The sequence below is a fragment of the Salmo salar genome, chromosome 07 (genome assembly GCF_965601325.2).
Source record: "Salmo salar chromosome 07, fSalSal1, whole genome shotgun sequence".
NCBI lineage: Eukaryota > Metazoa > Chordata > Actinopteri > Salmoniformes > Salmonidae > Salmo > Salmo salar.
Window position 1 is genome coordinate 68,045,735 of NC_138297.1, and position 16,145 is coordinate 68,061,879.

Below are 16,145 nucleotides of genomic sequence, written 5' to 3' on the forward strand. Positions count from 1 at the left end.
CATCAATCTACACACAATACCCCATAATGACATCACAATACCCCATAATGACAAAGCAAAAACTCTTTTTAGACTTTTTTTTCTTCAAATGTATTAAAAATAAAAAATATAATTTACATAAGTATTTAGACCCTTTGTTGAAGCACCTTTGGCAGCGATTACAGCCTTGTGTCTTCTTGGGTATGATGCTACAAGCTTGGCACACCTGTATTTGGGGAGTTCCTCCCATTCTTCTCTGCAGATCCTCTCAAGCTCTGTCAGGTTGGATGGGAAGCGTTGCTGCACAGCTATTTTCAGGTTTCTCCAGAGATGTTCGATCGGGTTCAAGTCCGGGCTCTGGCTGGGCCATTCAAGGACATTCAGAGACTTGTCCCAAAGCCCCTCCTGCGTTGTCTTGACTGTGTGCTTAGGGTCATTGTCCTGTTGGAAGGTGAACCTTCACCCCATTCTGAGGTCCTGAGTGCTCTGGAGCAGGTTTTCATCAAGGATCGCTCTGTACTTTGCCTCGATCCTGACTAGTCTCCCAGTCCCTGCCACTGAAAAACATCCCCACAGCATGATGCTGCCTCAACCATGCTTCACCGTAGGGATGGTGCCAGGTTTCCTCCAGACGTGACACTTGGCATTCAGGCCAAAGAGTTCAATCTCGGTTTCATCAGACCAGAGAATCTTGTTTCTCATGGTCTGAGAGTTTTTAGGTGCCTTTTGGCAAACTCCAAGCAGGCTGTCATGAGCCTTTTACTGAGGAGTGGCTTCTGTCTGGCCACTACCATAAAGGCCTGATTGGTGGAGTGCCGCAGAGTTGGTTGTCCTTCTGGAAGGTTCTCCCATCTCCACAGAGGAGCTCTGTCAGAGTGACCATTGGGTTCTTGGTCACCTCCCTGACCAAGGCCCTTCTCCCCTGATTGCTCAGTTTGGCTGGGCGGTCAGCTCTAGGAAGAGTCTTGGTGGTTAAAAAATGATTGGGAACCTTCAATACTGCAGAAATGTTTTGGTTTCCTTCCCCAGATCTGTGCCTCGACACAATCCTGTCTCGGAGCTCTACGGACAATTCCTTCGCCCTCATGGCTTGGTTTTTGCTTAGACATGCACTGTGCCTTTCCAGATCATGTCCAATCAATAGAATTTACCACAGGTGGACTCCAAGTTGTAGAAACATCTCAAGGATGATCAATGGAAACAGGATTATTCTGAGCTCAATTTCGAGTCTCATAGCAAAGGGTCTGGTCTGTATACTTATGTAAATAAGTTATTTCTGTTTATTTATTTTTTAAGACATTTGCAAACATTTCTAAAAACCTGTTTTCCCTTTGTCATTATGGGGTATTGTGTGTAGATTGGTGAGTATTTTTGTTTCTTTAATCAATTTTAGAATAAGGCTGTAACATAACAGAATGTGGGGGGAAAAAATCAAGGAGTCTGAATACTTTCGGAATGCACTGTATGTCCCTTATGAGTACCGGTAGCCTAATTTAATTCATATGATTTATTATTGGCAATCTCATCAACTGGTGTTACTGCTGATATTGTTTACAAGGTATTATAATGTTTTATGAAGGCATGACTGTATCCATCACAATATTGATGTGAACGTGTCCTGTTGGCCAGCGTTCAGTGTACACTGTTTGGTACAGTAACCAGGACTGTGTTGACTCAGGAGTAGAGGTTTTAACACTGACTACAATACCTGACATCTATGAAAGGACACTACAGGACAACCATGGGTCTGTCTGTTTGGTTTTGTGTTTGTTTCATTATTTCCGTACACATTGATTACCTCTCCATGAGGAGTAGAAAGTAGTGTGGTCCCGTTTGTTTTACCATATACTGTGACATCAGCACGGTGCTGTGGGAACAGAGTCCCCCCCCGGCGGCGGTGGTGCTGTGGGAACAGAGTCCCCCCCCGGCGGCGGTGGTGCTGTGGGAACAGAGTCCCCCCCGGCGGCGGTGGTGCTGTGGGAACAGAGTCCCCCCCCGGCGGCGGTGCTGTGTTTGTACGGTCGTTGTTACTTAACATGAATGTCATTTACAGGAGGCTTCATTGCTCATCCAGAAGAGATTTATGGTGGTTCTGCTGCGCTGCTACAGAACCTGGGAGGAGAGACACTCACTCACTCACATGGGCTCTGGTCTAACGTAGTGCAGTGAATAGGGCTCTGGTCTAACGTAGTGCAGTAAACAGGGAATAGGGCTCTGGTCTAATGTAGTACAGTAAACAGGGAATAGGGCTCTGGGCTAACGTAGTACAGGGAATAGGGCTCTGGTCTAATGTAGTACAGTAAATGGGGAATAGGGCTCTGGTCTAATGTAGTGCAGTAAACAGGGAATAGGGCTCTGGGCTAACGTAGTACAGGGAATAGGGCTCTGGTCTAATGTAGTGCAGTAAACAGGGAATAGGGCTCTGGTCTAACGTAGTGCAGTAAACAGGGAATAGGGCTCTGGTCTAATGTAGTGCAGTAAACAGGGAATAGGGCTCTGGTCTAATGTAGTGCAGTAAACAGGGAATAGGGCTCTGGTCTAATGTAGTGCAGTAAACAGGGAATAGGGCTCTGGTCTAACGTAGTGCAGTAAACAGGGAATAGGGCTCTGGTCTAATGTAGTGCAGGGAATAGGGCTCTGGTCTAATGTAGTGCAGTAAACAGGGAATAGGGCTCTGGTCTAATGTAGTGCAGTAAACAGGGAATAGGGCTCTGGTCTAATGTAGTGCAGTAAACAGGGAATAGGGCTCTGGTCTAATGTAGTGCAGTAAACAGGGAATAGGGCTCTGGTCTAATGTAGTGCAGTAAACAGGGAATAGGGCTCTGGTCTAATGTAGTGCAGTAAACAGGGAATAGGGCTCTGGTCTAACGTAGTACAGGGAATAGGGCTCTGGTCTAACGTAGTGCAGTAAACAGGGCTCTGGTCTAATATAGTGCAGTAAACAGGGTATAGGGCTCTGGTCTAACGTAGTACAGGGAATAGGGCTCTGGTCTAACGTAGTACAGGGAATAGGGCTCTGGTCTAACGTAGTACAGGGAATAGGGCTCTGGTCTAACGTAGTACAGGGAATAGGGCTCTGGTCTAACGTAGTACAGGGAATAGGGCTCTGGTCTAACGTAGTACAGGGAATAGGGCTCTGGTCTAACGTAGTACAGGGAATAGGGCTCTGGTCTAACGTAGTACAGGGTATAGGGCTCTGGTCTAAAGTAGTGTAGTAAACAGGGAATAGGGCTCTGGTCTAACGTAGTACAGTAAACAGGGAATAGGGCTCTGGTCTAAAGTAGTACAGGGAATAGGGCTCTGGTCTAAAGTAGTACAGGGAATAGGGCTCTGGTCTAACGTAGTGTAGTAAACAGGGAATAGGGTGCCAGTCTCAGCCCTATATGTGTCCAACAGAATCACAGAACTGTCTGTTCATCTATCAGGTGTTTTGTTAGGCAGTTTCTCAGTGGCCTTTAGCAGCGGTTTCCCCTCTCTAGTAGTAATAATAACCGCCTTCACACCGTGGTGGCGTCCCACACACCACACTATCCCCTATATACAGGGGCTCTGGTAGGAGTTAGTGCTCTATATATGGGATTGGGTGCCATTTGGGACGAAGGCTGTGGGATTTATTTGCATGCGGGGAGCTGCTATTGCAGTTTATCTCTTTCTAGATGCTGCCATGCTGTGATGGGTTGTTAAAGGCTCCCCTTTACTTCAGTGGATTGGACGGTTTTAACGGTTGTGTTTCAACACCATTTCTATGCTAATGCTGTGGGTGGTGAGTTGCTGTGTGTTCTGTGTGTGGCTGGCTACATTGTGTTGGTGTAGCCTTCTCTTACCTTCCACCTGCTGTGTCAGGCTAACAGTCTACTGGTCTCTTAGGACCAATTGGGAGAGAGAGAGAGACTCTCAATTCCAATAACCCATTTTAGCCTCCCCTCGTTTTCGAGTGTCCCTCAAACGGAGCATTTAGTCGTAGGGAGAGATAAATAACCCTATGGAATGGGACATCACTCATGCACAGCAGAAGCCGCCAAAGGATTGCTTACCTCGCAATTCATTGAAGACGAGCCTTGTGTTTTTCACAATGCCAGTACTGACGGCAGTAATAGCTTTCCTTATACATTATTTCTCATGCAACAACACATACTTACCATATGAGAAACAAATGAGAACCGCAGAACAATAATGTGCCCTCTGGCTGTGGTTCAATGTGGTGTAGTAATGTAGCTGTCCTCTGGCTGTGGTTCAATGTGGAGTAGTAATGTATTCATCCTCTGGCTGTGGTTCAATGTGGAGTAGTAATGTATTCATCCTCTGGCTGTGGTTCAATGTGGAGTAGTAATGTAGTCATCTGGCTGTGGTTCAATGTGGAGTAGTCATCTGGCTGTGGTTCAATCTGGAGTAGTAATGTAGCTGTCCTCTGGCTGTGGTTCAATGTGGAGTAGTAATGTAGTCATCCTCTGGCTGTGGTTCAATGTGGAGTAGTAATGTTACCCATCCTCTGGCTGTGGTTTAATGTGGAGTAGTAATGTACCCATCCTCTGGCTGTGGTTCAATGTGGAGTAGTAATGTAGCTGTCCTCTGGCTGTGGTTCAATGTGGAGTAGTAATGTTACCCATCCTCTGGCTGTGGTTTAATGTGGAGTAGTAATGTACCCATCCTCTGGCTGTGGTTCAATGTGGAGTAGTAATGTAGCTGTCGTCTGGCTGTGGTTCAATGTGGAGTAGTAATGTAGTCGTCCTCTGGCTGTGGTTCAATGTGGAGTAGTAATGTAGTCATCTGGCTGTGGTTCAATGTGGAGTAGTAATGTAGTCATCCTCTGGCTGTGGTTCAATGTGGAGTAGTAATGTAGCCGTCCTCTGGCTGTGGTTCAATGTGGAGTAGTAATGTAGTCATCCTCTGGCTGTGGTTCAATGTGGAGTTGTACTGAAGCAGGACTTTTATTTCATAATAGTAGTTTGACAGTTGCATTTCCTTCACTCTGTAATTTTCTGCAATTTCTTGGGGATTAATGATTAACCAGTTGAAGCAATTAAAACCACTGTTCTGAACTATTATTTATACCAAACGTTTTAGGGTCCATACAGATGGGCCACACAGCTCCATAGGCATACAGCTCTTTTCATCATCAACTACACAATAAGCTAGAAAATAGTTAGCTACGTTACAAACCTCTTCAATCTCCAACGTTACTGCAATAGTTACTTCAGCTACGTTACAAACCTCTTCAATCTCCAACGTTACTGCAATAGTTACTTCAGCTACGTTACAAACCTCTTCAATCTCCAACGTTACTCCTATAGTTACTTCAGCTACGTTACAAACATCTTCAATCTCCAACGTTACTACAATAGTTACTTCAGCTACGTTACAAACATCTTCAATCTCCAACGTTACTACAATAGTTACTTCAGCTACGTTACAAACATCTTCAATCTCCAACGTTACTCCTATAGTTACTTCAGCTACGTTACAAACCTCTTCAATCTCCAACGTTACTCCTATAGTTACTTCAGCTACGTTACAAACATCTTCAATCTCCAACGTTACTACAATAGTTACTTCAGCTACGTTACAAACATCTTCAATCTCCAACGTTACTACAATAGTTACTTCAGCTACGTTACAAACATCTTCAATCTCCAACGTTACTACAATAGTTACTTCAGCTACGTTACAAACATCTTCAATCTCCAACGTTACTACAATGGTTACTTCATCTAAATTCTTTACATCCACTGGTTCACAAGATGACAGCTTGGTTTGCTGGTTTATTGAAGTACCATACTATAATAATTTCCATTAAAATGGACAAAAATGTAATTTCTCTGGCAAGAATTTTGCTAAGACTGTCTGGGAGGGATCTAAGTGAGGAGGGGAAAATGGAAAACTAGCTTTTATTGGCAGAGAGGTTTGGAACTCTTTTTGTTATCGGTCTATTAACTAATTTACCGCATTGTGATGTCACCATGGGAAGCCGAAACTCCCGCCCATGCCAACCTGCTGATTAGAAGGTCCTGTGTATATAGTTTATTTTCAACTAGAAACTATCAGGAAATAAAATTGATCAAATGTTTTCACTCTTTTACAGTGTTAGTTTCATCAGCTGTTGTACCTTATGATATAAAACACATCAGTTGTACATTATGATATGAAACACTGAATTTGAACCACACTGGGCCTTTAAACAACACAAATTACAGTTCATTCAAATGTCAACCTTCCATAGAGCAAGCTAAATGTATAGCTAGCTGGCTAATGTTAGCTAGTCGGATTTTCCTAAATTAACTTAATGACAAAGAAAATGCATAATCGTTTGTCAATACATTAACATATTCCTGTTAAATGTACATAATTATTTGCATGATTTGTTATGAAGTTATAATTACTTATATTTGCTTCCATCCTAGTATAGGCATACTCCTCCACAGATAAAAGCCCATTACAATCAGCTTTCATTAGTAATCAACCTTTTCCCAAATATCAATTAGGAATGTTTCTGAATTGGCACCAGGAGTCTGGAGGAGTTGCAGAATGACCCTCCTTTTGTTCTTCACTTTTTAATCCTCGACCCGCCTGTCTCTTTTCTCATTTTCTCTCCTGGCCGGAGTGGCAATAGGTCACCCATTATACCCCTATAAATGGCACCTTATTCCCTATGAAGTGCACTACTTTCTAAAGTACTTTATAGGGAAGGGGGTGTCGTTTGGGATGGAGCCTCACTCTCTCCTCTGCTTTAAATGAGCCAAACTGAGCACAGTTGAGTTTATTTGAAATAGCTCTGAATATTAAAATCCCAGAGTATATTACAGCTGGCAGAGGTTTTTAATGAGTTGCACGCCTTAACAACTGCTTTGTTGGTTTTCTGGGACTGCAGGACTATTCAAACAGGCAAATTAACTTCATCACACTACTGTCCCAAATGTGACCCTATTCCCTATATAGTGTACATCTTTTGGAGTAGTGCACTATAAAGGGAATAGGCTACCATTTTGCTAGATGGCGTTTTTTTTATTTGTTTATTTTTCATTAGCATCATCGCTAACGGCTACAGAAAGTGGTAGACAAACGGGCACACACAGACAGGGGCATTCCTGTGACCTGGCCTCTTCAGGAATTTGAAGGAATTTATTCATCACTGACTTATTTTGTTCATGTTTTATGATCATCTATGGAAAGTAATAGAATTTTCTAATAAGTTCAATACATTTAGTTGATGTCCTGCTAACTTCAATACGTTTAGGTGATGTCCTGCTAACTTCAATACATTTAGGTGATGTCCTGCTAACTTCAATACATTTAGGTGATGTCCTGCTAACTTCAATACATTTAGGTGATGTCCTGCTAACTTCAATACATTTAGGTGATGTCCTGCTAACTTCAATACGTTTAGGTGATGTCCTGCTAACTTCAATACGTTTAGGTGATGTCCTGCTAACTTCAATACATTTAGGTGATGTCCTGCTAGCTTCAATACGTTTAGGTGATGTCCTGCTAACTTCAATACGTTTAGGTGATGTCCTGCTAACTTCAATACGTTTAGGTGATGTCCTGCTAACTTCAATACGTTTAGTTGATGTCCTGCTAACTTCAATACGTTTAGTTGATGTCCTGCTAACTTCAATACATTTAGATGATGTCCTGCTAACTTCAATACATTTAGTTGATGTCCTGCTAACTTCAATACGTTTAGGTGATGTGCTACTTGCTTCAATACGTTTAGGTGATGTGCTACTTGCTTCAATACGTTTAGGTGATGTGCTACTTGCTTCAATACGTTTAGGTGATGTGCTACTTGCTTCAATACATTTAGGTGATGTGCTACTTGCTTCAATACATTTAGGTGATGTGCTACTTGCTTCAATACATTTAGGTGATGTGCTACTTGCTTCAATACATTTAGGTGATGTGCTACTTGCTTCAATACATTTAGGTGATGTGCTACTTGCTTCAATACATTTAGGTGATGTGCTACTTGCTTCAATACATTTAGGTGATGTGCTACTTGCTTCAATACATTTAGGTGATGTGCTACTTGCTTCAATACATTTAGGTGATGTGCTACTTGCTTCAATACATTTAGGTGATGTGCTACTTGCTTCAATACATTTAGGTGATGTGCTACTTGCTTCAATGCATTTAGGTGATGTCCTACTAGCTTCAATAGTTAAATGTTTTAATGTTGAATTCCGTTGTAATGTTTGGATTCCGTAATTCCGTCCGCGTTCTCCGCAACGCAGATCTTTATAGGGCCCTACATTTGGGACACGACCCCTGTTTGAACCCACTGTATGATATGCATAACACTAGTCACTGAGCCTACCTACTCTAGTACAGCGATGTTACTGAACGAAGTGTGTTATGTTTCCGCAAGCAGCAGACAGTGTTTCCCCGTGCTACGTCCCGATGTGAAGCAACCATTGTCACACCTGGTGTTTTTTTTACGTGTTAAATGTTTAGTCTGTTAAGAGTCCCTATTCAATTTCCAGGAAAAATCAATAGAGCTCTTCAATAATTCATGGAGGGACAAGTCCTAGTGGGGATCATCTTAACCATAGCAAAGACTCTCCTCATGTCCCAAATGGCAGCCTGTTTCCTATTTAGTGCACTACTTTTGACCAGAGCCCTGTGGACTATAAAGGGAATAGGGTGCCATTTGGGACACTACCACTGGCTGTGGGGCTGTTAGCACTAGAAGTAGTCTACTCCACACATCAGCCAGACACTAACAACACACAGTTAAGTCCTGTGACTTGTAGTAGTCTACAGGCTGGATCTGAGTACAGCTTAGTGAAGGACTGTTAAGGGCTTCTGTAGAGGTCTACAGGCTGGATCTGAGTACAGCTTAGTGAAGGACTGTTAAGGGCTTCTGTAGAGGTCTACAGGCTGGATCTGAGTACAGCTTAGTGAAGGACTGTTAAGGGCTTCTGTAGAGGTCTACAGGCTGGATCTGAGTACAGCTTAGTGAAGGACTGTTAAGGGCTTCTGTAGAGGTCTACAGGCTGGATCTGAGCACAGCTTAGTGAAGGACTGTTAAGTGGTTGACACAATATTGGATTCTGTAATGGCAGAATCCAATACTGGACAAGCTTGTTCCCTGAGACCAGTGACTCTCTGAGCTTCTCTTCCAGACAAGCTTGTTCCCTGAGACCGGAGACGCCACTTTCACTGGGGGCGTGGGATTTTATCATTGGAATGTGATACAAAAAGAAGCAACGGTGTGCTTTAGGACCATGCGGAGGCCTCTGAGCGGTTGGGGAGGCTGTTTGGAGTGTTTATCCGACTGGATAAAAAAAATATATATAATTATGTCACCCCCCCACTTCTAAACCAATGGCAGAATCCAATACTGGACAAGCTTGAAACCACCGACTCTTGGAGCTTCTCTTCCAGACTAGTCTCATGATGAGCCATATCTCACTTATTGTAATTTCTCTCTCTCTTTCTCTTTCTGTCCTCCCCATTAGGTCGACCACAGATGCCTCCCTCCTCCAGGTCAGCCCCCACAGCAGAGCTATGTCCCAGTCCTTTGAGAACCTGCTAGATGATGCCACCTTCGGACTTATTACGGTACAACCTGCACATCCTAGTCTAGAACCTGCCTCCTCACACCCTAGTCTAGAACCTGCCGCCTCACACCCTAGTCTAGAACCTGCCGCCTCACCCTAGTCTAGAACCTGCCGCCTCACACCCTAGTCTAGAACCTGCCGCCTCACACCCTAGTCTAGAACCTGCCGCCTCACACCCTAGTCTAGAACCTGCCGCCTCACACCCTAGTCTAGAACCTGCCGCCTCACACCCTAGTCTAGAACCTGCCGCCTCACACCCTAGTCTAGAACCTGCCGCCTCACACCCCAGTCTAGAACCTGCCGCCTCACACCCCAGTCTAGAACCTGCCGCCTCACACCCCAGTCTAGAACCTGCCGCCTCACACCCCAGTCTAGAACCTGCCGCCTCCCAGCCTCTATACGGGCCTCAGGATTCACAGAACAAACTGTTATTTTAATGAGTTTGTTCTGAGCAGGGCGGTGACTAAATTAGTTTGTTCTGAGCAGGGCGGTGACTAAATGATGGGGGTTACGGGGGGGTACATGCTCTGAATAGGGGAGAACTGGGTAATAAATGATGGGGGTTACGGGGTGGGTACATGCTCTCAATAGGGGAGAACTGGGTAATAAATGATGGGGGTTACGGGGGGGTACATGCTCTGAACAGGGGAGAACTGGGTAATAAAGGATGGGGGTTACGGGGTGGGTACATGCGCTGAACAGGGGAGAACTGGGTAATAAAGGATGGGGGTTACAGGGGGGTACATGCTCTGAATAGGGGAGAACTGGGTAATAAAGGATGGGGGTTACGGGGTGGTACATGCTCTGAATAGGGGAGAACTGGGTAATAAAGGATGGGGGTTACGGGGTGGGTACATGCTCTGAACAGGGGAGAACTGGGTAATAAAGGATGGGGGTTACAGGGTGGTACATGCTCTGAATAGGGGAGAACTGGGTAATAAAGGATGGGGGTTACGGGGTGGGTACATGCTCTGAATAGGGGAGAACTGGGTAATAAAGGATGGGGGTTACAGGGGGGTACATGCTCTGAACAGGGGAGATCTGGGTAATAAAGGATGGGGGTTACAGGGGGGGTACATGCTCTGAATAGGGGAGAACTGGGTAATAAAGGATGGGGGTTACAGGGGGGTACATGCTCTGAATAGGGGAGAACTGGGTAGTAAAGTTTGTACGCCATCAGCACCAGGCTACATGGCCAGCAGACAGAGGGAATAGTTGTCAGGAGTTGTTTTTAGGTCGCCTCAGGGACTTTTAATTGGATCATTAATCTATTGTCCTTCTCGTTGACATTTTGACTCTTGTAATAAAAATCTTTTTTCTGTTTGAAATAGAACCTCCGTCAGCGCAGGTCTTAGTGTTATCCTTTATAATTAAAAGTGGGCCGTGCCTCTGCTCTCTCCAAAGGAACCGGGGCATGTTGTTAACGACGTCTGGTAATGCGTAGTGGGCAGATAACAGGCCTAACTGTAGTTGCACATTGTTTTACATCCCGACTGCGTTATGGAATAGCAGCTACATCTCATAGACATTAGCTTGGCTGCTGAGGCTGCCTGGCTGAGTGAGAGTACTGTACTCATTATCATTAAGGTTCAGGGTGCCTCCCTCCCTCCCAGCCCAGCCTCCTCTCTCCTGCCCTAGATCAGTTTTACAGGAGCCATTTAGTAAAGCAGGGATTGTGGAGGAGAAGCTAATGAGCCTTGACTTGCTAATAACATTGGGTGGCCTCTCTTCACAAAGGGGTTAACGCTGCTGGAATATTGTTTTCTAATGCGACTCTAAAAAATCCAATTGCGAAGATGAATGAGCAGCGTCTCAGCCGGCCGGTAACCAACGGCAGGAGAAATAGATTGGCCTCTTTTCTGTAAAGTCTTTGATTCCTGTGGTACTTTTGTAGCGAGAGTATAAAAAAAAATGAGTCCTTGAAGCATTAGTTTTCTTGGTGATGTGATATTGTAGGCTTTTACTTCTTCATCGTAAGAGTACGCAGTCTGGAGAGTTGAAAGTGTTTCAGGCAGTGGGAGGCCGGGGGAGGGTACTAGGTTGGGAATCTGAGATGATAACCAATGCTGTTGTGCTCTTGAGATGCTTTCCCCGTTGCTTTTGATGAAAATCGAAAGTTTAAAATGTGCAGTAAATCATCTAGCTGTGGGTACTTCCAAATGTAACATTTCACACCTGTGATTAGGTGAAAATAGCACATAGCTAAAATAAGCCCTTGTCATCTTAGTGCTTATAATGAGACTGCAGCTAAACTACATCTGTCTGGTGCCACAGCGTTAACAATGACCTCCTTCATGACCCCTATCTTCCCTGTCATCCCTCTTCTCCTCTCTCCTCTCCCTCTCTCCCGCTCTACTCCTCTCTTGTCCCCGCAATCCTCTTCCTTTTTCCTCTTCTCTCTCTCTCCCCTGTTCTGCTTTACTCCCTCTCTCCTCCCTCTCCCCCAACAGAGGTTTTCTCAGGACCCAGTCACCACTACTCTGGGCGGTTTCTCCAGGGTGACCAACTACCTGTTTGATGCGCTCCGGGGTCCAGACACGGAGCTACTGCAGCAGAGGCCTGTCGGGGAGGTGGCTGACCTGCTGAATGAGGCCATACCTGGACTGGACATCAACCAGCAGGAGGAACCAGGCTTTGAGGTTATCACCAGGGTGAGTCAGAGTAGACACTGGGAATGAACGCCCCACACACACACACACACACACACACACACTCTGGAACTGGAAAATGGCGGTGGAAGAAATGGCAGCAGTTTTACAGTCTCCTAACCAATTGGGCTACTATGTGTTTTTTTAAAAGCGTTATTTGTAACTTATTTTGTACATAAAGTTTCTGCCACCGTATCTTATGGCAAAAAAGAGCTTCTGGATATCAGGACAGCGATCACTCACCTCGGATTAGACCAAGATTTCTTTCTGCAACAAGCAGACAAACAGGACATTCTCCGAACACCCGACAAGGCCAACATCCCAGTTATTTGCAAGAGGAAGAGACGCGGGTACAGAGGACACAGAGCGGGATGCCTTGGGAGGATCCGCAGAAGGTGCGTGGCAAAGCTGCCGTTACCGTAAATATTACTCGCCAACGTGCAATCATTGGACAATAAATTAGACGAGGTACGATCACGAATATCCTACCAACGGGACATCAAAAACTGTAATATCCTATGTTTCCTGGAATCGTGGCTGAAAGATGACATGGATATTCAGCTAGTGGGATATACGCTGCATCGGCAAGATAGAACCGCATACTCCGGTAAAACGAGGGGGGGGCGGTCTGTGCATATTTGTAAACAACAGCTGGAGCATCGAAATCTAAGGAAGTCTCTAGATTTTGCTCGCCTGAAGTAGAGTATATTGTGATAAATTGCAGGCCACACTACTTGCCTAGAGAGTTTAAAGCTATACTTTTCATGGCTGTTTATTTACCGCCACAGACAGATGCTGGCACTAAGACTGCACTCAGTCAGCTGTATAAGGAAATAAGCAAACAGGAAACCACTCACCCAGAGGTGGCGCTCCTAGTGGCCAGAGACTTTAATGCAGGGAAACTTAAATCAGTTCTACCAAATTTCTATCAACATGTTAAATGTGCAACCAGAGGGAAAAAAATTCTAGATCACCTGTACTCCACACACAGAGACGTGTACAAAGCTCTCCCTCGCCCTCCATTTGGTAAATCCAACCACAACTCTATCCTCCTGATTTCCGCTTACAAGCAAAAATTAATGCAGGAAGCACCAGTGACTCGGTCTATAAAAAAAGTGGTCAGATGAAGCAGATGCTAAAATACAGGACTGTTTTGCTAGCACAGACTGGAACATGTTCCGGGATTCTTCCGATGGCATTGAGGAGTACACCACATCAGTCACTGGCTTTATCAATAAGTGCATCGAGGACGTCGTCCCCACAGTGACTGTACGTACATACCACAACCAGAAGCCATGGATTACAGGTAACATTCGCACTGAGCTAAAGGGTAGCACTGCCGTTTTCAAGGTGCGGGACTCTAACCCGGAAGCTTATAAGAAATCCTGCTATGCCCTGCGACGAACCATCAAACAGGCAAAGCGACAATACAGGGCTAAGATTGAATCATACTACACCGGCTCCGACGCTCGTCTTATGTGGCAGGGCTTGCGACACGAGCCTACCAGACGAGCTAAATCACTTCTATGCTCGCTTTGAGGCAAGCAACACTGAGGCATGTATGAGAGCATCAGCTGTTCCGGACGACTGTGTGATCACGCTCTTTGTAGCTGACGAGAGTAAGACCTTTAAACAGGTCAACATTCACAAGGCTGCGGGGCCAGACATATTACCAGGACGTGTGCTCTGGGCATGTGCTGGCCAACTGGCAGGTGTCTTCACTGACATTTTCAACATGTCACTGATTGAGTCTGTAATACCAACATGTTTCAAGCAGACCCCCATAGTCCCTGTGCCCAAGAACACAAAGGCAACCTGCCTAAATGACTACAGACCCGTAGCACTCACGTCCGTAGCCATGACGTGCTTTGAAAGGCTGGTAATGGCTCACATCAACACCATTATCCCAGAAACCCTAGACCCACTCCAATTTGCATACCGCCCAAACAGATCCACAGATGATGCAAACTCTATTGCACTCCACACTGCCCTTTCCCACCTGGACAAAAGGAACACCTATGTTAGAATGCTGTTCATTGACTACAGCTCAGCGTTCAACACCATAGTACCCTCAAAGCTCATCAATAAGCTAAGGATCCTGGGACTAAACACCTCCCTCTGCAACTGGATCCTGGACTTCCTGATGGGCCACCCCCAGGTGGTGAGGGTATGTAGCAACACATCTGCCACACTGATCCTCAACACGGGGGCCCCTCAGAGGAGTGTGCTCAGTCCCCTCTTGTACTCCCTGTTCACCCACGACTGCATGGCCAGGCACCACTCCAACACCATCATTAAGTTTGCAGACGACACAGCAGTGGTAGGCCTGATCACCGACAACGACGAGACAGCCTATAGGGAGGAGGTCAGAGACCTGGTCGGGTGGTGCCAGAATAACAACCTATCCCTCAACGTAACCAAGACTAAGGAGATGATTGTGGACTTCAGGAAAAGGAGGACCAAGCATTTTTCAGTCTTTTTACTGTTGTTTTTTTCTTTACTTACCTATTGTTCACCTAATACCTTTTTTGCACTATTGGTTAGAGCCTGTAAGTAAGCATTTCACTGTAAGGTCTACACCTGTTGTATTCGGCACATGTGACAAATAAACTTTGATTTGAGTTGACCTGTCTTGGTGATAAACACAGGCTTAGGAAACACATACAGGTGATCAGATCTGACAGTGTTTAACGTCTCCAGAACCACATCAACATGACCTACTGTAGCAATCTTCTGAGATGTGAAGCACGGCTGCTTACTGCCTAGTGCCCACCAGTCTCACTGGCTAGATGGGACTCTCAGCCTGGACCCGAGCAGACTGGCTAGATGGGACTCTCAGCCAGGACCCGAGCAGACTGGCTAGATGGGACTCTCAGCCAGGACCCGAGCAGACTGGCTAGATGGGACTCTCAGCCAGGACCCGAGCAGACTGGCTAGATGGGACTCTCAGCCAGGACAAGTGTAGACTGGCAAGACGAGACTCTCAGACTGGCTAGATGGGACTCTCAGCCAGGACCAGTGCAGACTGGCTAGATGGTACTCTGACAGAAGTTCCCTTTTTCCTCACACACACAGCTCTACCGTCTGTCTCCATTAAACCAGGAGGTTGTGGTAACAGCCACCCAGTTCCTCTCTAATTGCCTCTGTTTTAATTAGAAGTGACCCTCTGCTCTCAGCGTTGCCAAGGCAACCTGTGCTGCTAGCTAGCCTCCTCTCCTCTCCACAGGTGTGGTTGAGTGTGATGTTGGATGACATGTGCCTTGCTAAACATAGAAATAGTCACCACACACAACCCACTCAGTGGAATGGCACCCAGAGTGGAACGGCAAAATGTCACACTTGCTGTGCTTCTCAGAAATGAGAAATCCACTTAAAAATGTTTGAACTTTGTTTCTCAGTAGGTCTGTAGGCCAGAGTGGTGACATGGGTAGACCTGTAGGCCAGAGTGGGGACATGGGTAGACCTGTAGGCCAGAGTGGGGACATGGGTAGGACCTGTAGGCCAGAGTGGGGGACCATGGGTAGGTACCTGTAGGCCAGAGTGGGGACATGGGTAGACCTGTAGGCCAGAGTGGGGACATGGGTAGACCTGTAGGCCAGAGTGGGGACCATGGGTAGACCTGTAGGCCAGAGTGGGGACATGGGTAGACCTGTAGGCCAGAGTGGGGACATGGGTAGACCTGTAGGCCAGAGTGGGGACATGGGTAGACCTGTAGGCCAGAGTGGGGACATGGGTAGACCTGTAGGCCAGAGTGGGGACATGGGTAGACCTGTAGGCCAGAGTGGGGACATGGGTAGACCTGTAGGCCAGAGTGGGGACATGGGTAGACCTGTAGGCCAGAGTGGGGACATGGGTAGGTCTGTAGGCCAGAGTGGGGACATGGGTAGGTCTGTAGTCCAGAGTGGGGACATGGGTAGGTCTGTAGGCCAGAGTGGGGACTTGGGTAGGTCTGTAGGCCAGA

General features: G+C 45.9%; 1 protein-coding gene across 1 annotated transcript in view; it reads left to right on the forward strand.

Annotated features, from left to right (window-relative positions):
- Positions 1-16,145, forward strand: part of LOC106576542 (TBC1 domain family member 15) — a 74,755-nt gene that overhangs the window by 13,640 nt on the left and 44,970 nt on the right. Inside the window, exons 6-7 of the mRNA XM_082978003.1 lie at positions 9,435-9,537; positions 11,987-12,187. Coding sequence (XP_082834129.1) covers positions 9,435-9,537; positions 11,987-12,187 — 304 coding nt within the window. The remainder of the gene's footprint in view (positions 1-9,434; positions 9,538-11,986; positions 12,188-16,145) is intronic.